Here is a 27,925-nt window from a genome sequence, read left to right as displayed (position 1 = left end):
GGAGGCCTGGGTGACTGGTTCCTCACCACTAGATCTTTCTGAAAGAGGACGCAAAACGCAGCCTATGGGGTGAAAAGTTTATTTATTGCTCAGCCCCCTTGGTGTGGTCCTGCTCTACCAGCTGCCATAGTCAGGGTAGGTCTCAGACACAAACTCAGGGTGGACGACATAGCTGTTTCTCTGGGGGCCACCAGTCTTCTTAAAGTGACTTGTGTCCCACCTGTGGGGAGAGATGGGCCAGGCCTTTTGGACCCTTATTTGTCTGACTTCAGTTCTCAGTGCTAACCTTATCCCAACATTTTGCCCCTAATAACGACCCTAGGTTCCAACACTGACCTCAGGTTCTGTTTTTAATTTCAATACCCACCCCTTAACATTGACCTCTTACTCTCTGCTTCAAGCCCTGAACTTAACCTGTAGATCTCTTGACTCTAAGCCCCATTGCCAACCTGTATCCCCTCAATGCTGGCCTCCAAGCCCTCATGGGGTCCTCCATTTCCTTGGCAGGTTTGACCTCTCCCGGCAATGGCGCCCCCTGGTGGCACCGTCCTGTCAGTGCATCGCAGCAGACGGTTTTTACCCCAACTAATGCCCCCCTCCCGGGTTTCCTCGCCTCGCCATGGGAACAGCCTCCAGTGTGCATATGCATTTGCCTGTATGTGCCAGACTTACCTAAGGTTCTGACATGGGTAGTATGACGGCGGGGGAGTTATAACAGCACATTGCATTCCGGGTCGGTGCTCGTGGGGTGATACACTCCTGGAGGAGAAAGCAGTGGGCAGGGAGGGGTCGGCCTTTTGATTTTCCCCAATCCACCCCCCCTCCCCCGCCCCAACCCATAGCAGGACTCTGAGCGATGCCTCAGGTGTTAGTCCTACGGCTCAAAGATCCTCCTCCCGTCAGGCCTCCTGGCCCTTCAAGACACCATCCACGCTTCTGGGAAGACTTCTGTAAGTCCCCTCCCTATAAGGCCTCGTTTCTGCCGCCCAGGCTGGGCCGCGGAACACGCTGGATTCTGGGGAAGGTCAGGATCCAGTTGTTGATAACCTGCGAGTCCCCGGATTCTCGTCATGGGACCGCAATTACTCCACATATTGACGGGGCAACGTTTCTGAGGTTCAGGGACTACCCTCCCGCATCCCCCATACCCTAAGAGACAAGACCTAGTCTTACACAAGAAATCTGGCATTCCCAACCCGTGTTTGGATATGGAGTGGTGACAGTCTCTCTCTGCCTATGGAGGGAGGAGGGTATCACCATGAGGTTAGGGACAAGGTTCAGGAGCACCCCTGCACAACTTTTTAGATTGACATAGACATTGGAGTTTTCCCAGGTTCAGCCCACCTTGTCTGGCCTTGTCTGCTGCCCGGTGCAGAGACAAGGCTGCGCTATATATAGTCTGGGCTGCGGCTCAGAGATCGGGCCTCAATTTTCTCGTCAGTAACTGGCAAGACTGTCTACCTCTGGACGTGGTGGGGGGCTTCGAGGCGGCCAGGGCCCTTCTGGTAATCCAGTCACCATTTCCTTGCTCACTGAGGATTCGGCAATAACCCTGCCCATTACTGACGGTCACCCGAGGCCCAGGAACAGAGGACACTTTTGAGAACACGTCCCCAGGGCCGGGTGTTTAGATACGGAGTGGGGACGGTGGACGTGGGAAAGGGGTGCGACTGGTGTGCTGGGTTTCTTAACAAAACGCTCTGGCGGGGCGTCCAGAACGATACAGGAGCCAGGCTGACCTTGAGCACAATTTCAGAGGGACAGGATCGGAAACTTGGGAGAATCTTCGTGCAGGCTCTTCCGCTTCAGCGGTCGGCTCAGACCCTGGAGCCTCAGAGCGGGACGGGGCGGTGCTCAGTAATGCAGCAGAGAGGGTTGGAGGCGGGGCGGGGAGTGATGGAGAGGCAGGTCAAGGCTGGAAGTGGCGCGGGATGGAATGCTTGCAGCCGGCATAGGGCTGGACTCTGAGGATTTGGCTTGTTTGGGGGCGGGACCCTGCGAACCTTACAGTCGGCTGCACTGGGCACAAAGGCCGCAGGCGGCTTTCGATGCAGGGTGTCCCGGTGGCGCAGTAGTCCATCCCGCGCAGACAGTAGTGTCGGCCGGAGCAAGCGCTTTCATAACCCCGGAAGGGCAGGCGGGGTGGCAGCGGGTCCACGCACCCGCATCGGGGCGTGATCTGCGGCAGAGTCTTGTTCCGTGACAGCGAATTCAGCATGTTCGCCACCACCTCGCGCTCTGGGCCCGCAGGTGCCCAGCCCGGGAGACCCAGACAGAGTCACAAGAATGGGAGGAGACAGGGTCAGAGACAGGGAGAGATGGAGACAAAAACAGGGACAGATAGAGACAGGGTTACACCATCCCGCAGGGTTACACCAGCTGGAGGTTTACACCCTCCAGGGCCCTCGTTTTCCACCTCATCTCACAGGTCCCCATTCCACTCTTTCTCTGGCCACCTTACCCGTTGCCCTCCACCATCCCTCCACCCCTTACCATAGGCATTGAGTCGCTCGGGCTTAGGCGGGTACTCTAAGGGCATTCCTCGAACTACTGTCTCCATCCCGGCCTCCTGGAAATGGTACACACGTTACCTCAAGCTCTGACCCAAAAGGACCCATTTTGAAGGTTCTCCCTCCCAGCACCCCACGACCAGTCCCAGGCTTGTGCCTCATCCCACCCTCCAGATGCTCCCCTCTTTCCCAGGATCAGTGTTTGGAGTTGTCTCTGTGCAATGCCTTTGCTCTGCCTATGTGGAGAAGGGTTGAGGGAGGGGATGAAACTGTAGTTGGACCCGTTGGGACCTGAGCCTCTTACAACCCTGCCTCAGCGGTTGCCTTTGATTTTACCCCTCTTTATCTAGCTGACTGTCTAGCTGTCTCAGTGTCTAACAGGGTGTCTTCAATATTGCTGGCCCATCAGAATCACCTGGGGAGCTTGTGAAAAGTTCTGATTCTTGAGGAAGTTTTGATTCAAAAGTGTTCAGTCAACCTGAGGTCAACCATCAGCCTATACAGTTGAGTGCCCCTACTCTGGCCTCAGAGCCTCTCATGTTACCTCTTTCCTCAGTCCTGGGGCTGCTGGGGAACTCCTTTCTGTCTCCTTGGAAGACTCCCCTATTTTTATCTGCACTGCCTGAGTGGCTTTATTCTCCCTCTTTTTTGTCCTCACTCACATCACAAAGGAGGGGAAAGTGGAGGGGGTAGACTCAGACTATAACTGACTCCTTGGCCAGACATGTGGGAAGGAGCCAAGTGGCAAGGGTCAGGAAAGTAGCATGTCAAGGAGCGTGCACTAGCCATGTCCTCATATATCATGCCAGAGATTGGGGCCCAGGGACCTAGCACAGCTCCACTTCTGGGTTCTCTTGTCTCCTGGAAAATACAAACCCTGAGTTTATAGGGAAAGAGCCCTGGAGCATTGTTGATAGGGAAGAGATGAGTAATTAATGGTGACATATAAGTCATTGTGGTTTAGGAAGTGGATGTGTGTGTGTGTCCCAGACCCATAGTAGATACCTTAGGCAGTTGGGGAAGGCATGTGGTATACTTGTTCCAGCTGGTACAGTAGTCAGGTCTTATTCTCCATGTGTTATACCGGTCACTGCACAAGTAGTTTGGGTTGCATTTGTGTGCTTGATTATAGGGGTGGAGACATAAGACAGTTACTCCTTACTTTATCCTAGGATCTGACACTCCCTAAATGTTTCTCCTCTGATCCTCAGCACAAAACTGGGCTCTCATTGATTTCCCTCAGGCCAGTCAAAGCCAGCTTGGCCTCATACTTGTCTTAGACCCTGAGAGGCCGCCCATTTTCCACCTAAGGCTTGCTTCTGCATAGGGTCTGGATTCTTTGAGCTGATCACTTTTCATCCTGGCACCAGCCTCTCTGAATGAGCCAACCTGGGAACTGGGCCTTCTCCCAATTCTTCCCTCTGTCTTATCTTCCATCAGTCTCCAAAGTTTGCTTATTCTGCCTCCTTAAAGTCGCTTGAACTATCCCCTCTTCTGTTCTCCTATGATCTCCCCTGTATCTCTGCAGTGCCTTAACTGGGAGACAATATAATATCATGATCAATAGAATGAACTCTGCAGGCAGGCTGATTGGCTTCAGATTTCAGCTCTGCCAGATATTAGCCATGTGTGACCTTGACTGAGTTCATTTCATGGTGTCTATTTCCTCTATTTTATTTATTTATTTTTGTATTTTTCCAAAGTTAGAAGTGAGGAGGCAGTCAGACAGACTCCCACATGCACCTGACCTGGATCTACCTGGCTGCCCACCAGGGGGCAATGCTCTGCCCATCTGGGGCATTGCTCTGTTGTGGCCAGAGCCATTCTAGCTCCTGAGGCAGAGGCCATGGAGCCATCCTCAGCACCCAGGCCAACTTTGCTCCATGGAACCTTGGCTGTGAGAGGGGAAGAGAGAAACAGAGAGGAAGAAAAGGGGGAAGGGTGGAGAAGCAGATAGGTGCTTCTCCTCTATGCCTTGACTGGATATTGAACCAGGGACTTCCACACGACAGCCGACACTCTACTGCTGAGCCAACTGGCCAGGGTTATTGCCTTTATTTTAAAATGGGGTAACAGTAAAATCTACTTCATAGGGCTGTTATGAGATTGAAATGAATTAATATAGGTAGAACACTTAGAAGCTTAGAACTTAGAACTATTATTTTATTAGCTTACTGGTCTCCCTGCTTCATATTTGAAATCTTACAATCCAATCTCTGCATAGAAGCTCTGGCACTTATTCACAGGTGAAAATCTAACCAAGACAGTTTCCTACTCAAAACCCTCCAAAGCCCCGTCTACCCAATCACCTAAGTCTATCCAGTAAGGCCCTCTGTGACCCATCTCCTAATAGTCTGAAAGAACACATGTAAGAGACATCATGAAAGGGGGTTTAGGAGCCATAGAGGAAGAGCAGGTGTTCATGGGGCATGGTATTGGTATTTGGAGTTCTGGGTTAGTGAGTTGGACATACTAAGTTTGGGGTGTTTGGGACATTCAGGTAAAGATGACCATAGTCAGATGGAGAATGAAAATCTGATGAGAGTTCAATGCTAGAAATAAAGACTTGGAGTTGTATTTAAAATAAATTTTAATTAAGTTTATTTTACATTTAAAAAGTAGCTTTAATTAAAGTAATTAAAGACATGGGTTAGATAAAATGGTCTCAGGGGAGGAGTAAGGTGAGAAGAGGACTGGATTAAAAAGAAACACCATGTTTTCAGAGTAAGTGGACAAGACACCCAGGAAATTGAGGCATCAGAGAAACTGGGGCCTGACCTGTGGTGGTGCAGTGGATAAAGCATGGACTTGGAACACTGAGGTTGCTGGTTTGAAACCCGGGCTTGCCTGGTCAAGGCACATATAGAAGTTGATGCTTCTTGCTCTTCCCCCCTTTCTCTCTCTCTCTCTCTCTCTCTCTCTCTCTCTTTCTTTCCCCCCCTAAAATTAATAAGTAAAATAAAAAGAGAGAGAAGCTGGGGAAGTAAGGATTTTCAAGAAGTAGAGAGTGATCAGAGACTGAAATGCGTAGGGTAGGTCTCATAAGGTAAAGATTGTAGAGTCTCATGGATGTAGTACTTAGAACCACAGTTTTAATGTTTGAGTGTAGAAGATGCAGACCCCAATTTCAACTGAGTGAAGATTTGTCATCAATTCATTCAACAAATACTTATAGAGCATGGTGCTATTCTAGATGGAGGGGCCACAGCTGAGAATAAAACTGCTCTTGACCCTGGCCGGTTGGCTCAGTGGTAGAGCGTTGGCCTGGCGTGCAGGAGTCCCAAGTTCGATTCCCGGCCAGGGCACACAGGAGAAGTGCCCATCTGCTACTCCACCCCTCCCCCTCGCCTTCCTCTCTGTCTCTCTCTTCCCCTCCCACAGCCAAGGCTCCATTGGAGCAAAGTTGGCCTGGGTGCTGAGGATGGCTCCATGGCCTCTGCCTCAGGTGCTAGAATGGCTCTGGTTGCAACAGAGCAACACCCCAGATGGGCAGAGCATCGCCCCCTGGTGGGCATGCCGGGTGGATCCCAGTCAGGCGCATGCAGGAGTCTGTCCGACTGCCTCCCTGTTTCCAACTTTAGAAACACACACACACACACAAAGACTCTGCTCTTTTGGAATGTACAGAATGACAGGTCATTAACACTTAATCAAATGAGAAAGATAATTTCTCTTAAGTTGTAAGGAGTGAGGAAGTAGATAGAAACAGCAAGTACAGACTGTTTCCAAGAATGTTGGTTATGTAGGGGAGAAGGAAGAGAGAATTTTTAGCAGGAAGAGATTGGAAAAGGCTTCCAGATGAACAACAAAGAGGTGTGGTAGGGCAGAAGGATGCAGAGAAATGAGGAACTTGATTGAATAGGGTCACTAAGAAGATGGGAGGAGATGGCACTTGGATTTGTTTGGAGGAGGATAATGCGCTCTCTCTCTCTCTCTCTTTCTCTCTCTGAATAAGACCCAGGCCTCTTCCAGTTCTTTGGCACAGACAAGGAGCTCCCAAAAGGCAGGACCTGAATCTCTTCTGGGGTCAGTGTCAGGTCAAGTGGTTTGGGGATCAAGGTGGAGTGGGGGTGATTAGAGAAGAAGCCCTGGTCATGGGTGGGGATAAGACATATATAATGGGGGGCAGGACCCAAGTTGGGTTTAGGTGAACAGTCATTGTTGGGGTCACTGAGTGGGATCAGAGTTGAGTGAGGGGTAAGACCCTACCTTCCTCTTGAGAGAGCCAGTATTTCTCAGGCAAGTAAGGGTGGCCTGGTATGGGACTATTATAGCGGTAGTCCTGCACAGCACATTTGACCATCTTCTGCAGGGCTTCAGGTTCCGCATGGTGCCGCGTGGTCTGAGTCAGGCCCTGTGCAAGGGAAGAAGGGAGGAAATGGCTAGGTGCACAGAGACGCCAACTATGGGGTCCTTTTGGACTTCTATTCAGCCTCTATTGAGAAGGTCAGCCCTGGTGGGTCTCCCAATTCCCCCTCCTATGCCAGAGGGATTTCAATGCCAGCCTTGGTCCCCTCTACATAGTTCTCTTATTTGAATTACCCTTTACTTCTTTCTTTCCATCCAAGGCTAGGGCTTAGAGCCAAGCATTTGCTTTCAGTCAGAGTGGTTTTCTGGTGTTTTCATTGCTGTCCTTTTATTAACTGGAAGCTCTTCAAAGGCAGAGTTGGGAGCTCCTGTCTTCATTCTTTCAGACTGTACACTGCCTGGGAGCAGGGTCTGGATCATCCACAACAGACCCAACAGGCTCTCGTGTAACCTGGAACCTCAGGAGAGGCTGGCTGCCCCGGGACCTGGCTACCTTAAACAGGTGTTTTGGACAGGGAGGGCTTTCTTGGAATCTGACACCTTGAAGGAGAATGGAACTGGAGAGGTCCCTACTTAAAATCTAATTCCCTGTTTCTGACCTGACCCTGATTCTGCTGTGGTTCTAATCTTTTTTTTTTTTTTTTTAAATTTCTTTATTTTTACAGAGACAGAGAGAGAGTCAGAGAGAGGGATAGATAGGGACAGACAGACAGGAACAGAGAGATGAGAAGCATCAATTATTAGTTTTTTTGTTGCGACACCTTAGTTGTTCATTGATTGCTTTCTCATATGTGCCTTAACCGTGGGCCTTCAGCAGACCGAGCAACCCATTGCTCGAGCCAGCGACCTTGGGTTCAAGCTGGTGAGCTTTTTGCTCAAACCAGACGAGCCCACGCTCAAGCTGGAGACCTCGGGGTCTCGAACCTGGGTCCTTCCGCATCCCAGTCCGATGCTCTACCCACTGCGCCACCGCCTGGTCAGCCTGTGGTTCTAATCTTAATATCATTATTTTTTTTTTTACCCTGACACTCACTTTGCTCTGTTCCTCATCCTACCCTGACCTTGGTTCAGGCCTTGGGCCCCTCTGCTTCTTGGAGTTTCCCTCATCTTATCCCATCGCCCCTTGTTGGACTAGATCTGTGGAATCTCAGATCAAGGCCTCCCTTTGGGGCCCCCTTGTCCTCAGCTGAGGGCAGAATGCCACATTAGTTGTGGGGCCTATAGGTTTTTATGGGCCCAACTGGTATGAAAAAGCAGTTAGGTCACAGGGATGGAACACACAGCAAAGTCAGACACAAGAAAGGACTTCCTCATAGTGGGCAGCAAGGTGCTAGGATGGTGACACTGCCACCCATATTTCCCCCTTATGATCTAAAAAGGAGAGAGTTCTCTCGACTAGGGATGAGATCTTGCTGCTCCTAGTACAGGTATTGATTGACTTACAACCTATGCAACTTATGACCATTCAACTTTGCGACCACAATCACTAGGCACGACTGCTCCGCGTCTGGCAGTGCAAGCGTTGCCCAGCTGGGCGTACGACAGTGCTGTCCAATAAAATGTTTCGTACATGTTTATATATTTTGATATGTTTTACAATTGGGAAAATGTTTCCTATGGTATTTTTTACACCTGTATTTTGTATTTTTGTATTCACCTGTATTTTGTAATTTTTGCAAATATTAAACCAATTGTACTGGTAATGCAGTGTTTTACTTAAACCTGACGAATGTAAAAATAAGAAACAAAATGGTGTAGAGATGATACAAATGGCATAAAATGAACAAAAAATTATAATATATAACAATAATGAAAGAAAATTATGATAAAATATGACTTAAAGATTTTTATAACATCATTTCACAGTACTGTACATATAGCCTAATCAACTTACGACCAAATAGTGTTATGACCAGTCTGTCAGAACCAATCACGGTCGTAAGTCGAGCACTAGCTGTACTCCTACCACCCTGAAGACCCCTCATCTAAGGGGCTTTTTGGAACCTCTGTGCACAGCCGAGGTTTTGTTTTGTGAGCAGATCCCTGCACAGTCATACTATATGTGGGTAAAGGGGCCCCATGACTTGTCACCTCCACTCCCCCAACTTTACACGCACTCATACACACACATCCACACACACACATAGATATATGTACCCAGATACACTCATAGATACACTTACAGGTGTACATCTCTATATACACACTCAGACACACATACATACACAGAGAGATACGAAGATAGTCATTTAGAAGAACTTACAGAGATCATCAATTTTTCCATTCAATGCTTTCCTCAGATGTCTATGATCTTTGATTTTTTTGCTCATGTTTAGAAGAGACTAAAAAAGCTTATTGGCCTCACCTGTGGTGGTGCAGTGGATAAAGCGTTGACCTGGAACGCTGAAGTCGTCAGTTTGAATTTCTGGGCTTGCACATATGGGAACCAACTACAAGTTGATGCTTCCCACTCTTCCCTTCCCCCTTCCTCTCTCTCTCTCTCTCTCTCTCTCTCTCTCTCTCTCTCTCTCTTATCTTAAAAATAATCAATCAATAAAATCTTTTAAAAAGCTTATTGGAAGCCTGACCAGGCGGTGGCACAGTGGATAGAGCGTCGGACTGGGATGTGGAAGGACCCAGGTTCGAGACCCCGAGGTCGCCAGCTTGAGCGCGGGCTCATCTGGCTTGAGCAAAAAGCTTACCAGCTTGGACTCAAGGTCACTGGCTCGGGCAAGGGGTTACTCGGTCTGCTGAAGGCCCGCAGTCAAGGCACATATGAGAAAGCAATCAATGAACAACTAAGGTGTCGCAACGAAAAACTGATGATTGATGCTTCTCATCTCTCTCTGTTCCTGTCTGTCCCTGTCTATCCCTCTCTCTGACTCTCTCTCTCTGTCCTTGTAAAAAAAAAAAAAAAGCACTTATTGGAGGCTCTGAGCTGTGTGTGGGCTATGTCAATCATAAGCATCATTGTAGGATGATCCGGCTAGATTATTATTTGTTTTGCAAACTCTGTATCTGTAGGTCTTTTTCTTCTTGGGCTGATCAGATCGTTCACAAGAGACTCTTTCAATCTATGACTTGAAGGTAGTGGCCTAGCCGCCAGTTTTCTAAGAACTATTGGATAAAATGAATGCTGCTGGTTTTAGCATTCAGTATATAGAGGTTCACCTGATTTCAACATGGTACCTTGCCCTCAAAACTGGGCTTGGAATCCCCAGTTCTGAGATCCTCACAAAAAATAAGCCTTCTTACTTTTACAGTGATGGGGTTGGTTGTTAACCTATGGCATGGAATAGAAGAGGTGATTAATGGGTTTAACTACTTAAACAGCTTTCAAATCATCATTATTTTAGCCTAGGTCCTGTTCCATCTTCAGTTCCAGAGAATCTTAGTATTATTAATTCCTGAGGCTTGTGAAAATTCTATACTTTTACATTGGATTATGTCTTATATTTCCCACTTCTGGCTTTGGATTCAGCTTTCTCAGGTCTAAATCAGTTACTACTTATCTATCATACTTTCAAGCTTCCAAAATTCTGTTGCCATGTCTTTTTCTCATTATTCTTGTGGAGATTATGTCTTTTTTTTTTTTTTCTGAAGCTAGAAACGGGGAGGGACAGTCAGACAGACTCCTGTATGCGCCGACCGGGATCCACCTGGCACACCCACCAGGGGCGATGCTCTGCCCCTCAGGGGCATTGCTCTGCCGCGACCAGAGTCACTCTAGCGCCTGGGGCAGAGGCCAAGGAGCCATCCCCAGCGCCCTGGCCATCTTTGCTCCAATGGAGCCTCGGCCGCAGGAGGGGAAGAGAGAGACAGAGAGGAAAGAGAGGGGGAGGGGTGGAAAAGCAGATGGGTGCTTCTCCTGTGTGCCCTGGCCGGGAATCGAACCCGGGACTTCTTCACGCCAGTCCAACGCTCTACCACTGAGCCAACCGGCCAGGGCCGAGATTATGTCTTAAATATATCCATTTACTGTAGTTTTGGAGAGTTTTAGGAAGGAGTAAAAAAAGTGTTTAATTTTAACCCAGAGAATTATAGTTTATATATATATATTTTATATGCAACTCTGCCAGTCACATGTTACAAATATCTTCTCAGTGTATCTTCACTTTCTCCGTGGTATCTTTTGATGAACAGAAGTGCTTTTTTTTTTGTATTTCTCTGAAGTTGGAAACAGGGAGGCAGTCAGACTCCCACATGCACCCGTCTGGGATCTACCTGGCATGCCCACCAGGGGGCGATGCTCCGCCCATCTTGGGGCGTCGCTCTGCCTCAATCAGAGCCATTCTAGCGCCTGAGGCAGAGGCCACAGAGCCATCCTCAGCGCCCAGGCAAACGCTGCTCCAATGGAGCCTTGGCTGCGAGAGGGGAAGAGAGAAACAGAGAGGAAGGAGAGGGGGAGGGGTGGAGAAGCAGATGGGCGCCTCTCCTGTGTGCCCTGGCTGGGAATCGAACCGGGACTCCCGCACGCCAGGCCGATGTTCTACCACTGAGCCAACCGGCCAGGGCCTCTTTTTGTTTTTTTAAAGACTTTATTTATTCATTAGAGAAGAGAGAGGGGGCGAGAGAGAGAGAGAGAGAGAGAAAGAAAGAGAGGGAGAGGGAGGAGGAAGCATCAACTCCCATATGTGCCTTGCCCAGGCAAGCCCTGGGTTTTGAACCAGTGACCTCAGAGTTCTAGGTTGATGCTTTATCCATTGCGGCACCACTGGCTTCTTTTTTTTTTTTTTTTTTTTTTTTTTAGTGAGAGACAGACGGGCAGAAAGGTAGGGAGAGAGATGAGAAGCATCAACTTGTAGTTGCAGCACTTTAGCTGTTAATTGATTGCTTCCTCATTTATGCCTTGATGGGGTTGGGGGTGGGGCTTCTAGCTGATCTAGTGACCCCTTGCTCAAGCCAGCGACCTTGGGCTTGAGTCAGAGACTCTGGGCTCAAGCCAATGACCATGGGGTCATGTCTATAATCCCACGCTCAAGCCAGTGAGCCTGCTGCACTCAAGCCAGATGAGCCCATGTGCAGGCCGGCAACCTTGGAGTTTCAAGCCTGGGTCCCAGGTCAACTCTCTATCCACTGTGCCACCACCTGTTTAGGCAGAAGTTCTTAATTTTAACATAGTTGAATTTATTAATCTCTTATGTAGTGCTTTTGTAATTTACTAAAAAAAATCCATCCAGCTCTGGCTAGGTAGCCCAGTTGATTAGAGCATTGAGCCAATACATCAAGGTTGTGGGTTCAGTCTCCATTCAGGGCACATATAAGAATCAACGAACAAATGCATAAATAAGTAAAATGTTAACAAGTTGACTTTTTTTCTCTCCTTTCCTCTGTCTCTAAAATCCATAAAAAATTTTAAAAAAAGAAATCCATACACACTCCAAGATAATGGAGATAATGTCTTATATTTTCTTCTAAAAGCTATACAGTTTTACTTTCCATATTTAAACCTTTAACCTGTCAGGAATTGCTTTTGGGGTTTGGTATGAGTTAGGGAAATTTTATTTTATCTATAGGAATAACCAATTGTCCCACTGAATATCTAACTTCCCCCACAGATTTGTAATGTCACCCTAAGCCTGATATATCTTTGACTTTCAATCATCTCTGTTGTTAATTGTTTCCATATATGTGTGGCTCCATTTCTGATTTTACTTCATTAATAAATTTGCCTATCTATACAATAATACTATGCTTTATGCATTTATATTGCTTGGTAATAAATATTAATATCTGAAGTCTCCCTCTTCAGGTGCGTTTTAGCTATTTCTTGAGCCTCTGATCTTCTCTGTAAATTTTATTTATTTATTTATTTATTTATTTATTTATTTATTTATTTATTTATTTTCTTCTTTTTCCAAGCAAGAGGAGGGGAGATAGAAAGACAGACTCATGCATGCGCCTGATGGGGATCCACCTGGCAACCCCTATCTGGGGCTGATGCTCTGCTTATCTGGGGCCATGCTCGCAACTGAACTATTTTTAGTGCCTCAGATGGTGGCTCCAGGGAGCCATCCTCAGTGCCCCGTCAGATGCACTTGAACCAATGGAGCCTTGGCTGCAGGAGGGGAAGAGAGGGAGAAAGAGAGAAAGGGGAGGTGGAGGGGTGGAGAAGCAGATGGTTGTTTCTCCTGTGTGTGCTGACTAGGAATTGAACCCGGACATCCACATGCAGGCTGATGCTCTACCAAGGAGCCAACTGGCCAGGGTTGGAATTCCTTCTATTTATTCTGTAGCTGTGGATTCATTTCTTTCAGTAGTTCTGAAAATTTCATAGCTGTTTCCTCTTCAGATAATGTACGGTCTTTCTGCTCTTTCCTTGTGGAACTCCAAGTAGATGTCTTTCATATTGCTCAATGTTTCTTTCATATATATATATTTTTTTATCTTTTTGTATCTCTGTGCTGCATTCTGGAAAATTTCTTTTATTTAATTTTCATTTCACTGATACTCTTAAATTGTGTCTAATCTGTTAACATATCTACTATCCCAGTATGAATATTTGGTTTTAACACATATTTTCATTTCTAAGACTTCTATTTAGTTCTTTTTTACATTTGTCTGATATTTTAAAAATACAACCTATTTGCTTATTTTAATAATTTCACATTTAAAAATTTTTTTTATTAATTTTAGAGAGGGAGGGAGAAACTGATTTGTTGTTCCACTTATTTATGCATTCACCGGTTGATTCTTAAAAAATTTTTTTTATTGATTGATTTATGTATATACTGTATATATATATATAGACAGGACAGAGAGAAAGAAGGAAATATTAACTTGTTGTTCCACTTATTTATGCATTAATTGGTTGACTCTTATATGTACCCAGACAGGGAATTGAACATGCAACATTTGCATGTCAGGAGGACATTATAACCAACTGAACTACCTGACCAGCACTCACATTTTGTTTTATTTATTTATTTATAATTTGTCTATTTATTTATTTAGCAATTGAGAGAGAGAGAGAGAGAGAGAGAGAGAGAGAGAGAGAGAGACAAGGACAGACAGAAAGGGAAAGAGATGAGAAATATCAACTCATAGTTGCGGCATTTTAGTAGTTCATTGATACTTTCTTATATGTGACTTGACTGGGAGGCTATAGCCGAGCCAGTGACCCCTTTCTCAAGCCAGTGACTTTGGGCTTCAAGCCAGTGACCGTTTGGCTCAAGCCAGTGACCATGGGGTCATGCCTCAAGCCAGCGACCCCATGCTCAGTCTGGTGAGCCTGCTCTCAAGCCCAATGAGCCCATGCTCAAGCTGGCCACCTCAGGGTTTCAAATCTGGGTTCTCAGTATCCCAGGCTAGTGCTCTATCCACTCTGCCACTCTCTGGTCAGGCTCACATTTTATTTTATTTTATTTTATTATTTATTTTTTTTTTTTGCATTTTTCTGAAGCTGGAAACAGGGAGAGACAGTCAGACAGACTCCCGCATGCGCCCGACCGGGATCCACCTGGCACGCCCACCATGGGGCGATGCTCTGCCCATCCTGGGCGTCGCCATGTTGCGGCCAGAGCCACTCTAGCGCCTGAGGCAGAGGCCACAGAGCCATCCCCAGCGCCCGGGCCATCTTTGCTCCAATGGAGCCTTGGCTGCGGGAGGGGAAGAGAGAGACAGAGAGGAAGGCGCGGCGGAGGGGTGGAGAAGCAAATGGGCGCTTCTCCTATGTGCCCTGGCCGGGAATCGAACCCGGGTCCTCCACACGCTAGGCTGATGCTCTACCGCTGAGCCAACCGGCCAGGGCCACATTTTATTTTTAAAAATTCATAATTATTTTGTTTTTGTTTTTTGACAGAGACAGAGTCAGAGAGAAGGACAGATAGGGACAGACAGGAAGGGAGAGAGATGAGAAGTATCAATTCTTTGTTGTAGATCCTTAGTTGTTCATTGATTGCTTTTTTTTTTTTCAGCTTTAGCACAGATTTTATTATTCAAATATCAGCTAGTATTGCTATATTTACAAGATTTAATTTCTTGCAAAATTGTACTTTAAATTTGCCTGGTCACTTTACTTTCATACAATTTATGCCACAAAATTATAATTAGGTAATTTCTGAAAGTCTCCATTCTTTGCAGAGTTTTATGTTAAAGGATTCATTTACTAATTTTTCACGCGCACACTCTATTTTCTTTTCTTTTTTTTTTTTTTTTGTATTTTTCTGAAGCTGGAAACGGGGAGAGACAGTCAGACAGACTCCCACATGCACCCAACCAGGATCCACCCGGCACGCCCACCAGGGGCGATGCTCTGCCCACCAGGGGGCGATGCTCTGCCCATCCTGGGCGTCGCTATGTTGCGACCAGAGCCACTCTAGTGCCTGAGGCAGAGGCCACAGAGCCATCCTCAGCGCCCGGGCCATCTTTGTTCCAATGGAGCCTTAGCTGCGGGAGGGGAAGAGAGAGACAGAAAAGAAGGAGAGGGGGAGGGGTGGAGAAGCAGATGGGCGCCCTTCTGTGTGCCCTGGCCGGGAATTGAACCCGGGACTTCTGCATGCCTGGCCGACGCTCTACCACTGAGCCAACCGGCCAGGGCCTACTCGTATTTTCTGATAGAAGATGAAACTGAAATCGTCTCTGCTTTGATTCTTAGATGGCTGTCTCCTCAAGGTGGGACTCTTAAGGTTGACTAAGCAGTTTGATCCTGAAGGACTTGCCTTCCTGACACTGAGTGTGTTTGTTTGTACAGTGTGAGCCCTCACAGACAGCACAGCCTTGTTTAGGAGCAAAGTGTTTCTGATGATTTTACACTGAATGACCCCAATGGGGGGTACGGTTTGTGAGAAGTCCTTGGTTTTCCTCCAGCCATGTCTCCATCTGACCCCATGTTACTGTTAGTTCTCTCTGAGATTCTGGAGCATAGAAAACCTGGTACTGGGCTGAATATTATTTTAAGGGTGATCACGGACTTAGGGTTTCCCGTATATGAAGTTTGTTCATATTACGGATATATTATAAATGAAGCATTACAGGTTATCTTCTCTGCAACTATTTTTCAACTGCTTTCCCAGTCTGGAGTTGTTGCTGTCACCATCTATATGAGTACATTTACAGTGAGTTCTGTCTGAGAGCAGAACAGGAGTGAAGGCTTTGGCATTTGGGTACCATCCCTACGGCCACCCTCATATATAAAATGCTTTCTGGACTACAGAGTATGACGACAAACAGATATATCACATTGCTTGCAGAGTGTTTCTTCAGTGCGTGTGTCTGCTGGTGCTTTCTAATGCTAAAGCTATGATTGATGTTTCTTCCACAGTCTTGTCCTCTGTAACGCCATGTCCTTCCAGGTCAAATGTCTCTGAAGGCTTTCATGATTTCCTTTCTTTTTTTTTTTTTTTTTCATTTTTCTGAAGCTGGAAACAGGGAGAGACAGTCAGACAGACTCCCGCATGCGCCCGACCGGGATCCACCCGGCACGCCCACCAGGGGCGACGCTCTGCCCACCAGGGGGCGATGCTCTGCCCATCCTGGGCGTCGCCATGTTGCGACCAGAGCCACTCTAGCGCCTGAGGCAGAGGCCACAGAGCCATCCCCAGCGCCCGGGCCATCTTTGCTCCAATGGAGCCTTGGCTGCGGGAGGGGAAGAGAGAGACAGAGAGGAAAGTGCGGCGGAGGGGTGGAGAAGCAAATGGGCGCTTCTCCTGTGTGCCCTGGCCGGGAATCGAACCTGGGTCCTCCGCACGCTAGGCTGACGCTCTACCGCTGAGCCAACCGGCCAGGGCATGATTTCCTTTCTAGTGTTGGGTTTTCTCGTCCCTTCTAAGGGCAAAAGGATGTGAAGTCTCTTCCACACAGCCGACAGGTATATGGCCGCTCTCTAGTGTGGATCCTCTCGTGCCGTCTAAGGTTACTGTGTTGAGTGAAGGTGTTCCCACACTGCTGACATTCATATGGTTTCTCTCTTGTGTGTGTTCTGTTATGCTGCCTAAGTTCAGAACCCTGATTGAAAGCCTTCCCACAGACGAGACATATGTGTGGTTTCACTCCCAAGTGGATTCTCTTGTGATGACTAAGGTTACAGGTATGACTGAAGGCTTTCCCACACTGGTGGCATTTGTAATGTTTCTCCCCAGTGTGGATCACCTGGTGTTTTCTAAGGTACGATCTTTGATTGAAAGCTTTCTTACATATGTGACATTCATATGGCTTTTCTCCCGTGTGAGTTCTCTCATGTTGTCTAAGGTAAGAACTTTGACTGAAGGCTTTCCCACACTGCTGGCACTTATACGGCTTCTCTCTTTTTTTTTTTTTTTTTTCATTTTTCTGAAGCTGGAAACAGGGAGAGACAGTCAGACTGACTCCCGCATGCGCCCGACCGGGATCCACCCGGCACGCCCACCAGGGGCGGTGCTCTGCCCACCAGGGGGCGATGCTCTGCCCATCCTGGGTGTCACCATATTGCGACCAGAGCCACTCTAGCGCCTGAGGCAGAGGCCACAGAGCCATGCCCAGCGCCCGGGCCATCTTTGCTCCAATGGAGCCTTGGCTGCGGGAGGGGAAGAGAGAGACAGAGAGGAAAGCGCGGCGGAGGGGTGGAGAAGCAAATGGGCGCTTCTCCTGTGTGCCCTGGCCGGGAATCGAACCCGGGTCCTCCGCACGCTAGGCCGACGCTCTACCGCTGAGCCAACCGGCCAGGGCTACGGCTTCTCTTTGGTGTGCATTCGATTGTGGTTTCTAAGGTCACAGCTTTGAACAAAGGCGCTCCCACAAAGATGGCATTGAAATGGCTTCTCTCCAGTGTGAATCATCCTGTGTCGCCGAAGTTAAAGAAGTTGCTAAAGGCTTTTTCACATACATGACATGCATTTGATTTGTCTCTGGTGTGAGTCTGATTGTGTGTACTGAGGGAGGACTCTTCACTAGGTGACCTTCCCCACTGCTGGTTGACATCAGGTTTCTTTCCCACGTCAGTTAAGAAACATTGTGTCAGGGCACATTGATGAGTAGATTCATCACTCAGTTCAGTGAGTTCGATAGGACCCTCTGGAGGGTGAGATTTCGGCATCAACATCATGGAAAATATTCCCTGCTTGCATACCTGTTGCATGAGTATCATCTCTTGTTTTGTTAAGGGAATTTCTTGTGCCCACAGAGACCAGGTGATCGACACTCTCCAGCATCACATCTCTGTATAGCTTCCTCTGGGATGCGTCCAGCGGGGCCCACTCTTCCTGGGTGAAGTCTACAGCTATATCCTTGAAGGACACTGACTCCAGTGTCTCCATGGCTGATATCTCAGTTACCAGGTGTGTTTCTCTTGGTTTTCACTCACAGATGGTCTAAGCACAAAGCAGGCAAATCAGAGTGCAACCCTGCAGGAGACGGTGAAGGCAGATGGATGCTGAGGTCAGTTCCACAGAGCAGCCTGTTCCTGTCCTTCCAGTGTCCCAACCGTTTAGTTCCTTCTTCTAGGAGCAAAATCTGATTGCTTTCTTATATGTCCCTTGACCCGGGGGCTACAGCAGAGCAAGTGATTCCTTGCTCAAGCCAGCGACCTTGGGCTCAAGCCAGCAACCATGGGGTCACATCTATGATCCCATACTCAAGCCAGCAACCCTGTGCTCAAGCCCGATGAGCTTGTGCTCAAGCCAGGCAACTTTGGGCTTTTTTTTTTTTCCCCTGAAGCTGGAAACGGGGAGGCAGTCAGACAGACTCCCGCATGCGCCCGACCGGGATCCACCCGGCACGCCCACCAGGGGGTGACGCTCTGCCCATCCCCGGCGTCGCCCTGTCGCTACCAGAGCTACTCCAGCACCTGGGGCAGAGGCCATAGAGCCATCCCCAGCGCTGGAACCATCTCCTGCTCCAATGGAGCCTCGGCTGCAGGAGGGGAAGAGAGAGACAGAGAGGAAGGAGAGGGGGAGGGGTGGAGAAGCAGACGGGCGCCTCTCCTGTGTGCCCTGGCCGGGAATCGAACCTGGGACTTCCGCACGCCAGGCCGACACTCCACCACCGAGCCAACCGGCCAGGACCAACTTTGGGCTTTTGAACCTGGATCCTCTGCGTCCCAGTCCGACGCTCTATCCACTGCGCCACCGCCTGGTCAGGCTATTTTGTATTCTTTAACTGTTTGTTTGTTTTAGAAAATTTTAAAGATTTTTATTTATTCATTTTAGGGGGGGGGAGAGAGAGAGAGAGAGAGAGAGAGAGAGAGAGAGAGAAGTGGGAGGAGCAGCAAGCATCAACTCCCATATGTGCCTTCATAGGCAAGCCTGGGGTTTTGAACCAGTAACTTCAGTTTCAGGTGGATGCTTTATCCACTGCACACCACAGGTCAGTCCTTTAGCTGTTAATTCCAATATTTGAAGTCCTTGGAGGTTTAAGTCTGTTGTTTCTGCTGATGTCACATGGTGATTTGTTTCCTTATATCTCATTGTGAGCTCAGATTTGACTGCCCTTACTCTGAAGGATACCTGGAAGCATAAATTGAGGATATTTTTCACCATAGAAGATTCATCGTGTGCGTGTATGTTGATGGGCAAGGAGCCAGGGATCACTGAACTTTCTGGTTCAGTTTGAAATGTACAGGTATAGGCCTCCATCTTTCAGCTAGCTTAAGGCTTAAACTCCTGCCTGTAGTGTTGATATTGGCATTTGTCTTCAGGCAATCCTGTCTTCTAAGTATACTTTCCACTTATCTCCATGAGAGTCCAAAACAAAAATAAAAACTAATTTTTATGCAGGACCTACCTGTTTTGAAGCAGGAGGGCCTTTCAGAGTTTCTAGACCATCATACAGCCAGAAGCCAACTTTCCCTCATTCTTTTTAAATTTTTTTTTTAATTTTTAAATTTTTTAAATTTTTTCACAGAGACAGAGAGAGAGTCAGAGTGAGGGATAGACAGGGACAGACAGACAGGAATGGAGAGATGAGAAGCATCAATCATTAGTTTTTCATTGCGCATTGCGATACCTTAGTTGTTCATTGATTGCTTTTCTCACATGTGCCTTGACCGTGGGCCTTCAGCAGACCGAATAACCCCTTGCTAGAGCCAGCAACCTTGGGTCCAAGCTGGCGAGCTTTTTGCTCAAGCCAGATGAGCCCGCGCTCAAACTGGCAACCTCGGGGTCTCGAACCTGGGTCTTCCGCATCCCAGTCTGACGCTCTATCCACTGCTCCACCGCCTGGTCAGGCCTTTCCCTCATTCTTTTTTTTTTTTTAAAGACTTTATTTATTCATTTTAGACAGGAGAGAGAGAGAGAGAGAATGAGAGAGAGAGAGAAGGGAGGAGCAGGAAGCATCAACTCCCATATGTGCCTTGACCAGGCAAGCCTAGGGTTTTGAACCGGCGACCTCAGCATTCCAGGTCGATGCTTTATCCACTGCGCCACCACAGTCAGGCCAGGCCTTTCCCTCATTCTTAATCCAGCTGCTATCTGGCTTTCACTGAGGCTGTCTGGCCAGGTTACTAAGGGTTACTACATCCAAGAAATTCCTGGTTGTGTGGACATTTGATGATGATCTTTGTCTAACAATGCTACTTCGGTTTCTCTGACTTTCCTCCTATTACTCTACAGTATCTCCTTTTATGGTTCTTTTTCCTTTACCTACCCCTTAAATAGTGATATTCTCTGAAGGTCTGTCATTGGGTACTTTTTTCCTCTTCCTTGGCAATCCCATTCACTCCTATGACTTTAGCTACCACTCAAATATTGATGATTTAAAAATCTGCATCTGGGCCCTGGCTGGCTTGCTCAGCGGTAGAGCCTTGGCCTGGCATGTAGAAGTCCTGGGTTCAATTCCTGGACAGGGCCCACAGGAGAAGCACCCATCTGCCTCTCCACCCTTCCCCCTCTCCTTTCTCTCTCTTCCCCTCCCACAGCCAAAGCTCTATTGGAGCAAAACTGCCCCAGAGTGCTGAGGATGGCTCTGCATCAGGCTCTAGAATGGCTCCGGTTGCAACAGAGCAAAGCCCCAGACTGGCAGAGCATTGCCCCCTGATGGGCTTGCCAGTTGGATCCCAATCGGGGCGCATGCGGGAGTCTGTCTCTCTGCCTCCCTGCTTCTCACTTAAGAAAAATACAAAAAATAAAAAATCTGCATCTGTAGCCCAAACTCTTTCCCTTGCTTCAGAGCTAAGTATATCCAACTATCCACCAGATATCTTTCTTGAAAGTTCTTAAATATTTATGTCTCAAAATGAACTCCAAATCTCTCTCTGTGATCTGCGATTTCAAACCTCAGTTGGTAGCACTACTATTCTTCCAATTGCTGGAGCCCAAAACCCAGGAATCATCTTTTCTTTTTTTTAAATATATTTTTTTCTCTCTCTTTTTTTAAGTGAGAGGAGGGGAGATAGCAAGATAGACTGCCGCATGCAACCCCAGGCGATGTTCAAATCAACCGAGCTATCAGCACCACCCAAGGCCAACTCAATTGAGCCACTGGCTGCGAGAGAGGGAGAGAGAAGAAGGGGGAAGAGGGAGGAAGACAGAAGCAGATGGTAGGTTCTCTTGTGTGCCCTGAACAGGAATCAAACCCGGGAGGTCCATACACTGCATCAATGCTTTATCCACTGAGCCAACCCGCCAGTGCCTAGGAATCATCTTAATTCCTCTCCTCTTCTTTATATCCTTACAATGACCAAGATGTTCATCTATTTCTTAAAATTTTCTTCTATTGAATGTAGAAAGGCAGGCAGGCACTCTATTTTGCTGTGGAACATGTGAATTATTACAAACCTTATTACATCAATTTGAAGTGTGTTTCAAAAGTTTTATTTTTTTAAAATTATTATTTATTCTTTTTTTTTTTTCTAAGTGAGGGGAGAAGAGATAGAGAGACAGACTCCTGCATGCCCTTCAACCGGATCCACCCGACAACCCCTATCTGGGGCAGTGCTCTGCCCATCTGGAGACATGCTGGCAACTAACTGTGCTATTTTTAGCACCTGAGGTGGAGGTTCCATTCTCAGCACTGGGGGTCAATGCCCTCGAACCAATAGAACCAATCAAGTTGTGGCTGTAGGAGAAGAGAGAGAGAGAAATAGAGAGAGAGAGAGAGAGAGAGAAGGGGGAGAAGGAGGGGTGGAGAAGCAGATGGTCACTTCTCCTGTGTGCCCTGACTGAGAATTGAACCCAGGACATCTACACACCAGGCCGACACTCTACCACTGAGCCAACTGGCCAGGGCTGAAGTGTATATCAAAAGTTTTAAAAATGTACCTGTCCTTTCTTCTAACAATTTCTTGTCTAGGAATTTATCCTTAGGAAACAGTTGATGTATCCAAAGATATATATACACTGCTCACAAAAATTAGGGGATCAGGGAATGTGCAGATACTCCAATGTGCCTGTCCTTTCTTCTAACAATTTCTTTCTTTTTTTTTTCTTTTTGTATTTTTCTGAAGCTGGAAACGGGGAGGCAGTCAGACAGACTCCCGCATGCGCCTGACTGGGATCCACTCGGCACGCCCACCAGGGGGCGATGCTCTGCCCATCTGTGGCGTCGCTCTGTTGCGACCAGAGCCACTCTAGTGCCTGAGGCACAGGCCATGGAGCCATCCCCAGCGCCCAGGCCATCTTTGCTCCAATGGAGTCTTGGCTGCAGGAGGGGAAGAGAGAGACAGAGAGGAAGGATAGAGAGAGGGGTGGAGAAGCAGATGGGCGCTTCTCCTGTGTGCCCTGGCCAGGAATCGAACCCAGGACTTCTGCATAGCAGGCTGACGCTCTGCCACTGAGCCAACCGGCCAGGGCTAACAATTTCTTGTCTAGGAGTTTATCCTTAGGAAACAGTTGATGTATCCAAAGATATATATACACTGCTCACAAAAATTAAGGGATCAGGGAATGTGCAGGTACTCCATCCAGTACTTTCAGGTCTTTTTTTTTTTTCTTTGTATTTTTCTGAAGTTGGAAATGGGGAGGCAGTCAGACTCCCGCATGTGCCCGACTGGGATCCACCCGGCATGCCCACCAGGGGGCGATGCTCTGCCCATCTGGGGCATTGCTCTGTTGCAACCAGGGCCATTCTAGCGCCTAAGGTAGAGGCCATGGAGCCATCCTTAGCACCCGGGCCAACTTTGCTCCAATGGAGCCTTGGCTGCGGGAGGGGAAGAGAGAGATAGAGAGGAAGGAGAGGGGGAGGGGTGGAGAAGCAGATGGGCACTTCTTCTGTGTGCCCTGGCCGGGAATCGAACCTGGGACTCCTGCATGCCAGGCCGACGCTCTACCACTGAGCCAACCGGCCAGGGCCTTTCAGGTCTTTTATATAGTGCATTTTCACCAATGAAATAAGTTTGTTTTGCATCTCATTTGCAAAATTAAACAACTTTCTTTGACTTGTTGTTTGCTTTTCTGATGTTCTTGCTTAATTAAAAAAAAATCAAATCTTGCCTGACCAGGTGGTGGTGCAGTTGATAGAGCGTCGGACTGGGATGCGGAAGGACCCAGGTTCGAGATCCCGAGGTTGCCAGGTTAAGCGCGGGCTCATCTGGTTTGAGCAAAAGCTCACCAGCTTGGACCCAAGGTCACTGGCTCGAGCAAGGGGTTACTCAGTCTGCTGAAGGCCCCCGGTCAAGGCACATATGAGAAAGCAATCAATGAACAACTAAGGTGTTACAATGAGAAACTGATTTATTATTATTATTATTATGCTTCTCATCTCTCTCCGTTCCTGTCTGTCTATCCCTATCTATCCCTCTCTCTGACTATCTCTGTCTCTGATTAAAAAAAAAAATCAAATCCTTTTTTATCGCTTCATATTCATTTTGAAATATCCCCTAATTTTTTTAAAATTTTTATTTATTTATTTTTTACAGAGACAGCGAGAGAGTCAGAGAGAGGGATAGACAGGGACAGACAGACAGGAACGGAGAGAGATGAGAAGCATCAATCATTAGTTGTTTTTTTTTTTTTATTTAATTTTTTGAGGAACCACCATACTGTTTGTTTTTCAGCTGATGTATTTTATTTAGTTATTTATTTTTTTAGAGAGGAGAGAGAGAGAGAGAGAGAGAGAGAGAGAGAAAGGGAGGAGGAGCAGGAAGCATCAACTCCCATATGTGCCTTGACCAGACAAGTGCAGGGTTTTGAACCGGCGACCTCAGTGTTCCAGGTCGACGCTTTATCCACTACGCCACCACAGGTCAGGCTCAATCATTAGTTTTTAATTACGCATTGCAACACTTTAGTTATTCATTGATTGCTCTCTCATATGTGCCTTGACCGCGGGTCTTCAGCAGACCGAGTAACCCCTTGCTGGAGCCAGCGACCTTGGGTTCAAGCTAGTGGGCTTTTTTTCAAACCAGATGAGCCCGCACTCAAGCTGGCGACCTTGGGGTCTCGAACCCGGGTCCTCTGCATCCCAGTCTGATGCTCTATCCACTGTGCCACTGCCTGGTCAGGCTATCCCCTAATTTTTGTGAGCAGTATATATACAAGAATTATTATACTAGCAAACTATATAAATAATATAAATTTCCAATAATATTTCTTAAATATATTTTGGTACATTCATAGAATAAAATACTATAGAGTCATTAAAATTATATAATATTTTATTTTTAAAATTTTATTTATTGGTTTTAGTGAGAGAGCATGGGAGAGAGAGACAGAAATATAGCTGTTCCTGTGTGTGCCCTGACCAGGAATTGACTCAGCAACCTCCGCACTTCAGGATGATTCTCTAACTAACTGAACTATATAGCGAGGACTATAAAATATTTTTGACAAAAAAAATAACTTGATATATGGTTATATATATAAAAAAGCAAGATTCAAAATATTATTTTACAATATGATATAATTTTCATAAAAATAGTTTCTTTCTAAAAGGGTATATAATGATAAATTAAGCCCTGGCTGGGTAGCTCAGTTGGAGTATTGTCTTGATACACCAAGGTTGTGTGTTAACCCCCTCCCTAGTCAGGGTAATGAGTGCATAAACTAATGGAATAATAAGTTGATGTTTCTCTCTCTCTCCTTTCCTCTCTCTCTAAAATAAATCAATCAATAAAATTTAAAATAATAATAATAGCCTGACCTGCGGTGGCACAGTGGATAAAGTGTCAACCTGGAATGCTGGTTCGAAACCCTGGGCTTGCCTGGTTAAGGCACATACAAGAAACTACTACTACAAGTTGATGCTTCCCACACCTCTCCACCCTGCCTTTGTCTCTCTCTTCTTTCTCTCATTTCTCTAAATTCTATTAATAAAAATATCTTTAAAAAAATAATAGCCTGTGGCACAGTGGATAGAATGTCATCCTGGGATGCTGAGGGCCCAGGTTCGAAACTCCAAGGTCGCCGGCTTGAGCGCAGGCTCACTAGCTTGTGTGCAGGGTCTCTGGTTTGAGCGTGGGATCACAGATATGACCCCACTGTCACTGGCTTGAAGCCCAAGGTTCCTGGCTTGAGCCAAAGGTCACTGTCTTGGGCAAGGGGTCACTGGCTCAGCTAGAGCCCCCAGTCAAGGCACATATGAGAAAGCTATCAATGAATAATTAAGCTGTAGCAACAAAGAATTGATGCTTTTTGCCTGACCTGTGGTGGCGCAGGGAATAAAGTGTCAACCTGGAATGCTGAGGTTGCCGGTTCAAGACCTTGGGTTGGCCAGATCAAGGCACATATGGGAAGCAAGATGATGCTTTCTGTCCTCCCCACCCACCCATCATTCCTCTCTCTCTCTCTCTCTTCTCTCTAAAATCAATAATCAATAAATGAAATCTTAAAAAAAAATTTTAATGATGCTTCTTATCTCTCTCCCTTCCTGTTTGTCTATTCCTGTCTGTCCTGCTTTCTCTCTCTAAAAGAAAAATAATAATAAATTAACAGTGGTTATTTTGGGTAGTGAGATTATAGGTGTTTTTCCCTTGTGCCTCTTTGAGTTATCCCCATTTTTCAGCATTGAGCATATATATATTTATTTTATAATTATAAAAATTATTTAAAAAATTTTTGCCTATAATTAGGACTTAGAGTCAATATGGAGGATATGTCCACAGTAATTGAAAAATATTTTTATTTATTTATTAAGACTTTATTCATTTTAGAGAGGAAGGAGAGAGAGAGAGGTGAGAGAGAAGGGGGAGAGAAGCAGGAAGCATCAACTCCCCTATGTGCTTTGACCAGGCAAGCCCAGGGTTTTGAACCAGCAACCTCAGTGTTCCAGGTTGATGCTTTATCCACTGTGCCACCACAGGCCAGGCCACTTTTTCTTTTTTTTTAAGTGAGAGGAGGGGAGATAGTGAGAGAGAGAGACTCCTGCACATGCCCTGACCAGGATCCACCCGGTAACCCCATCTGGGGCCAATGTGTAAATCAACCGAGCTATTTTTAGCAGCTGAGGCTGATGCTCAGACCAACCAAGCTATCCTCAGTGCTCTGGCCAATGCTTGAACCAATCGAGCCACTGGCTATGGAAAGGGAAGAGGGTGAGAAGGGGGAGAGAAGTAGATGGTCACTTCTTTTGTGTGGCCTGACTGGGAATTGAACCTGGGATATCCATATGCCAGGCCAACGCTCTATCCACTGAGCAACTGGCCAGGGCCAAAAAAAAAATTTTTTTTTAAATTGTCTCTTTTCCAACAAATTTCCCTTTTCACTGCCACATTCTCTCCTTATCTCCCACCTATATCCTCCTCCCTCATCCTTTACCATCTCACTGGACTTCCTACCCTCAGCGCTAGCCCCTCCAATATCCAGCCACTATAGCCAGAGTGGCATAACTCACAATCTAATCATGATACTCGCAGATTCAAAAATCTGGAGCATCATTTCTTCATTTCTCAACACACCCTAAGCCCCTTCTGTGGTCTGCAGGCTCCTCTTACCATATGGCTAGCCTCTGCCTCTGCTCCAGAGGTACTTAGTTCCTGGTGGGTCGTCCCTGCCCCTAGGCTGCCCTTTCTTATGACTCTTATGCTGGAAGCCTCCTCCCCCTAGATCTCACAGTAGACCTGTCCTTCAAATCTCAGGAATGCCCTCACTGTTCTGGCTTTTGTACCAGTGCCCATGTTTTTGCTGGTTCCAAATAGGGAAATATTACTTTGTTACAATTTGTTTGCTGAGCTCCTGAAAGGCAGGGCCTGGCCCTTCATTGTTGTATCTACATTGTGCCTGGCACATGTAGATTCCTAACACAGTTTGTTAGATGGTACACACACATAGATTCTCTTAGGCAGTCTCAATTAGACTCAGATCTCTCCATTTTATGCAAGCTGCACAGAAACACCTGTCTTCAGGTACAAACAGATACAAGGAGACTGTGATACACATGCATAAAAACAGGCCTATGCCTGACCTGTGGTGGCGCAGTGGATAAAGTGTCAACCTGGAAACGCTGAGGTTGCCGGTTCAAAACCCTGAGCTTGCCTGGTCAAGGCACATATGGGAGTTGATGCTTTCTGCTCCTCTCCCCTTCTCTCTCTCTCTCTCTGCCCTCTCTATAATGAATAAATAAAAATAAAATCTTAAAAAAAAAAGTATATTAAAAACAGGCCTATTGGGCATTTTCTGGCCTATTCCATAGGCAGCCTCAGGACCTTTGCACTTTCTGATCATTCTGCCTGGCACCCTATTCTTTTAGTTCTTTACATGGCTCTCATCTAGGTCTTCTATGACCTTTCTATTCAAGTAGCTCTCGCTGGTTACTTTCTACTCCTATTACCCTGTTTATTTCCATTAGAGCATTTTGGATAATTTATAAAAGTCCTATTTCTTGACCATTATCTAACTCTTTCCACCTACACAGTGTAGTAGGACACCATGAAGGCAGGATCTTGTATTATTTTATATATTATAAATTCCACAAACCTAGGCAAAAGAAAAAACACACATGCAAAGCTACAAATAATTACACACATAATGACAACCACACATTGCCAGTCATCCAGACATACATGGCCATACACACTGGCCTGCCCCTGCCCCCCAAACCTATACTTACCCGGGTCACAAACTTGTTGGCTTCCCAGGCCCAAAGGGCTGGGTCCTTATAGACCTCCTTGATGGAGGTAGGAGCCCTGTAGGAGTCGCTGTAGGTACTGATGGGGGTCTTGGTTTTTCGGGAGAACAGGAACATAGTAGGGTCTAGGGAATGCTATAGTGGGCTATACCCTACCAAGGGCTCCTGCAAACCATCAGTGACCACACCTTCTCCCA

At 46.8% G+C, this 27,925-nt stretch overlaps 1 protein-coding gene, 1 non-coding gene and 1 pseudogene across 3 annotated transcripts; all 3 read right to left on the bottom strand.

Moving 5' to 3' along the window:
- Positions 1 to 87: 87 nt before the first annotated feature.
- SPMIP6 (sperm microtubule inner protein 6) lies at positions 88 to 27,845 on the bottom strand. 2 transcript variants are annotated; one of them, XM_066254713.1, is made up of 7 exons: positions 27,711 to 27,845; positions 6,720 to 6,864; positions 3,516 to 3,631; positions 2,494 to 2,569; positions 2,004 to 2,238; positions 673 to 759; positions 88 to 220 (listed from the first exon to the last, which is right to left on the bottom strand). In XM_066254713.1, exons 1-7 carry the CDS (start codon positions 27,843 to 27,845, stop codon positions 115 to 117), a joined length of 900 nt encoding a protein of 299 aa, XP_066110810.1. In that variant the 3' UTR covers positions 88 to 114. The 2 variants fall into 2 exon arrangements, with proteins under 2 accessions (XP_066110810.1, XP_066110811.1); XM_066254714.1 differs by lacking the exons at positions 3,516 to 3,631; positions 6,720 to 6,864; positions 27,711 to 27,845 and having other exon boundaries at positions 2,163 to 2,238; positions 2,494 to 2,560.
- Positions 16,584 to 18,049, bottom strand: LOC136323681 (zinc finger protein 596 pseudogene; annotated as a pseudogene).
- TRNAS-GCU (transfer RNA serine (anticodon GCU)) lies at positions 22,444 to 22,519 on the bottom strand. The gene has a single exon. It is a non-coding gene; the product is annotated as a tRNA-Ser (tRNA).
- Positions 27,846 to 27,925: the final 80 nt, after the last annotated feature.

Source organism: Saccopteryx bilineata, chromosome 2 (assembly GCF_036850765.1).
Source record: "Saccopteryx bilineata isolate mSacBil1 chromosome 2, mSacBil1_pri_phased_curated, whole genome shotgun sequence".
In the NCBI taxonomy this organism is placed as follows: domain Eukaryota; kingdom Metazoa; phylum Chordata; class Mammalia; order Chiroptera; family Emballonuridae; genus Saccopteryx; species Saccopteryx bilineata.
The sequence above is the reverse complement of the archived record's forward strand: the minus strand, read 5'-3'. Positions and strand labels throughout refer to the sequence as shown.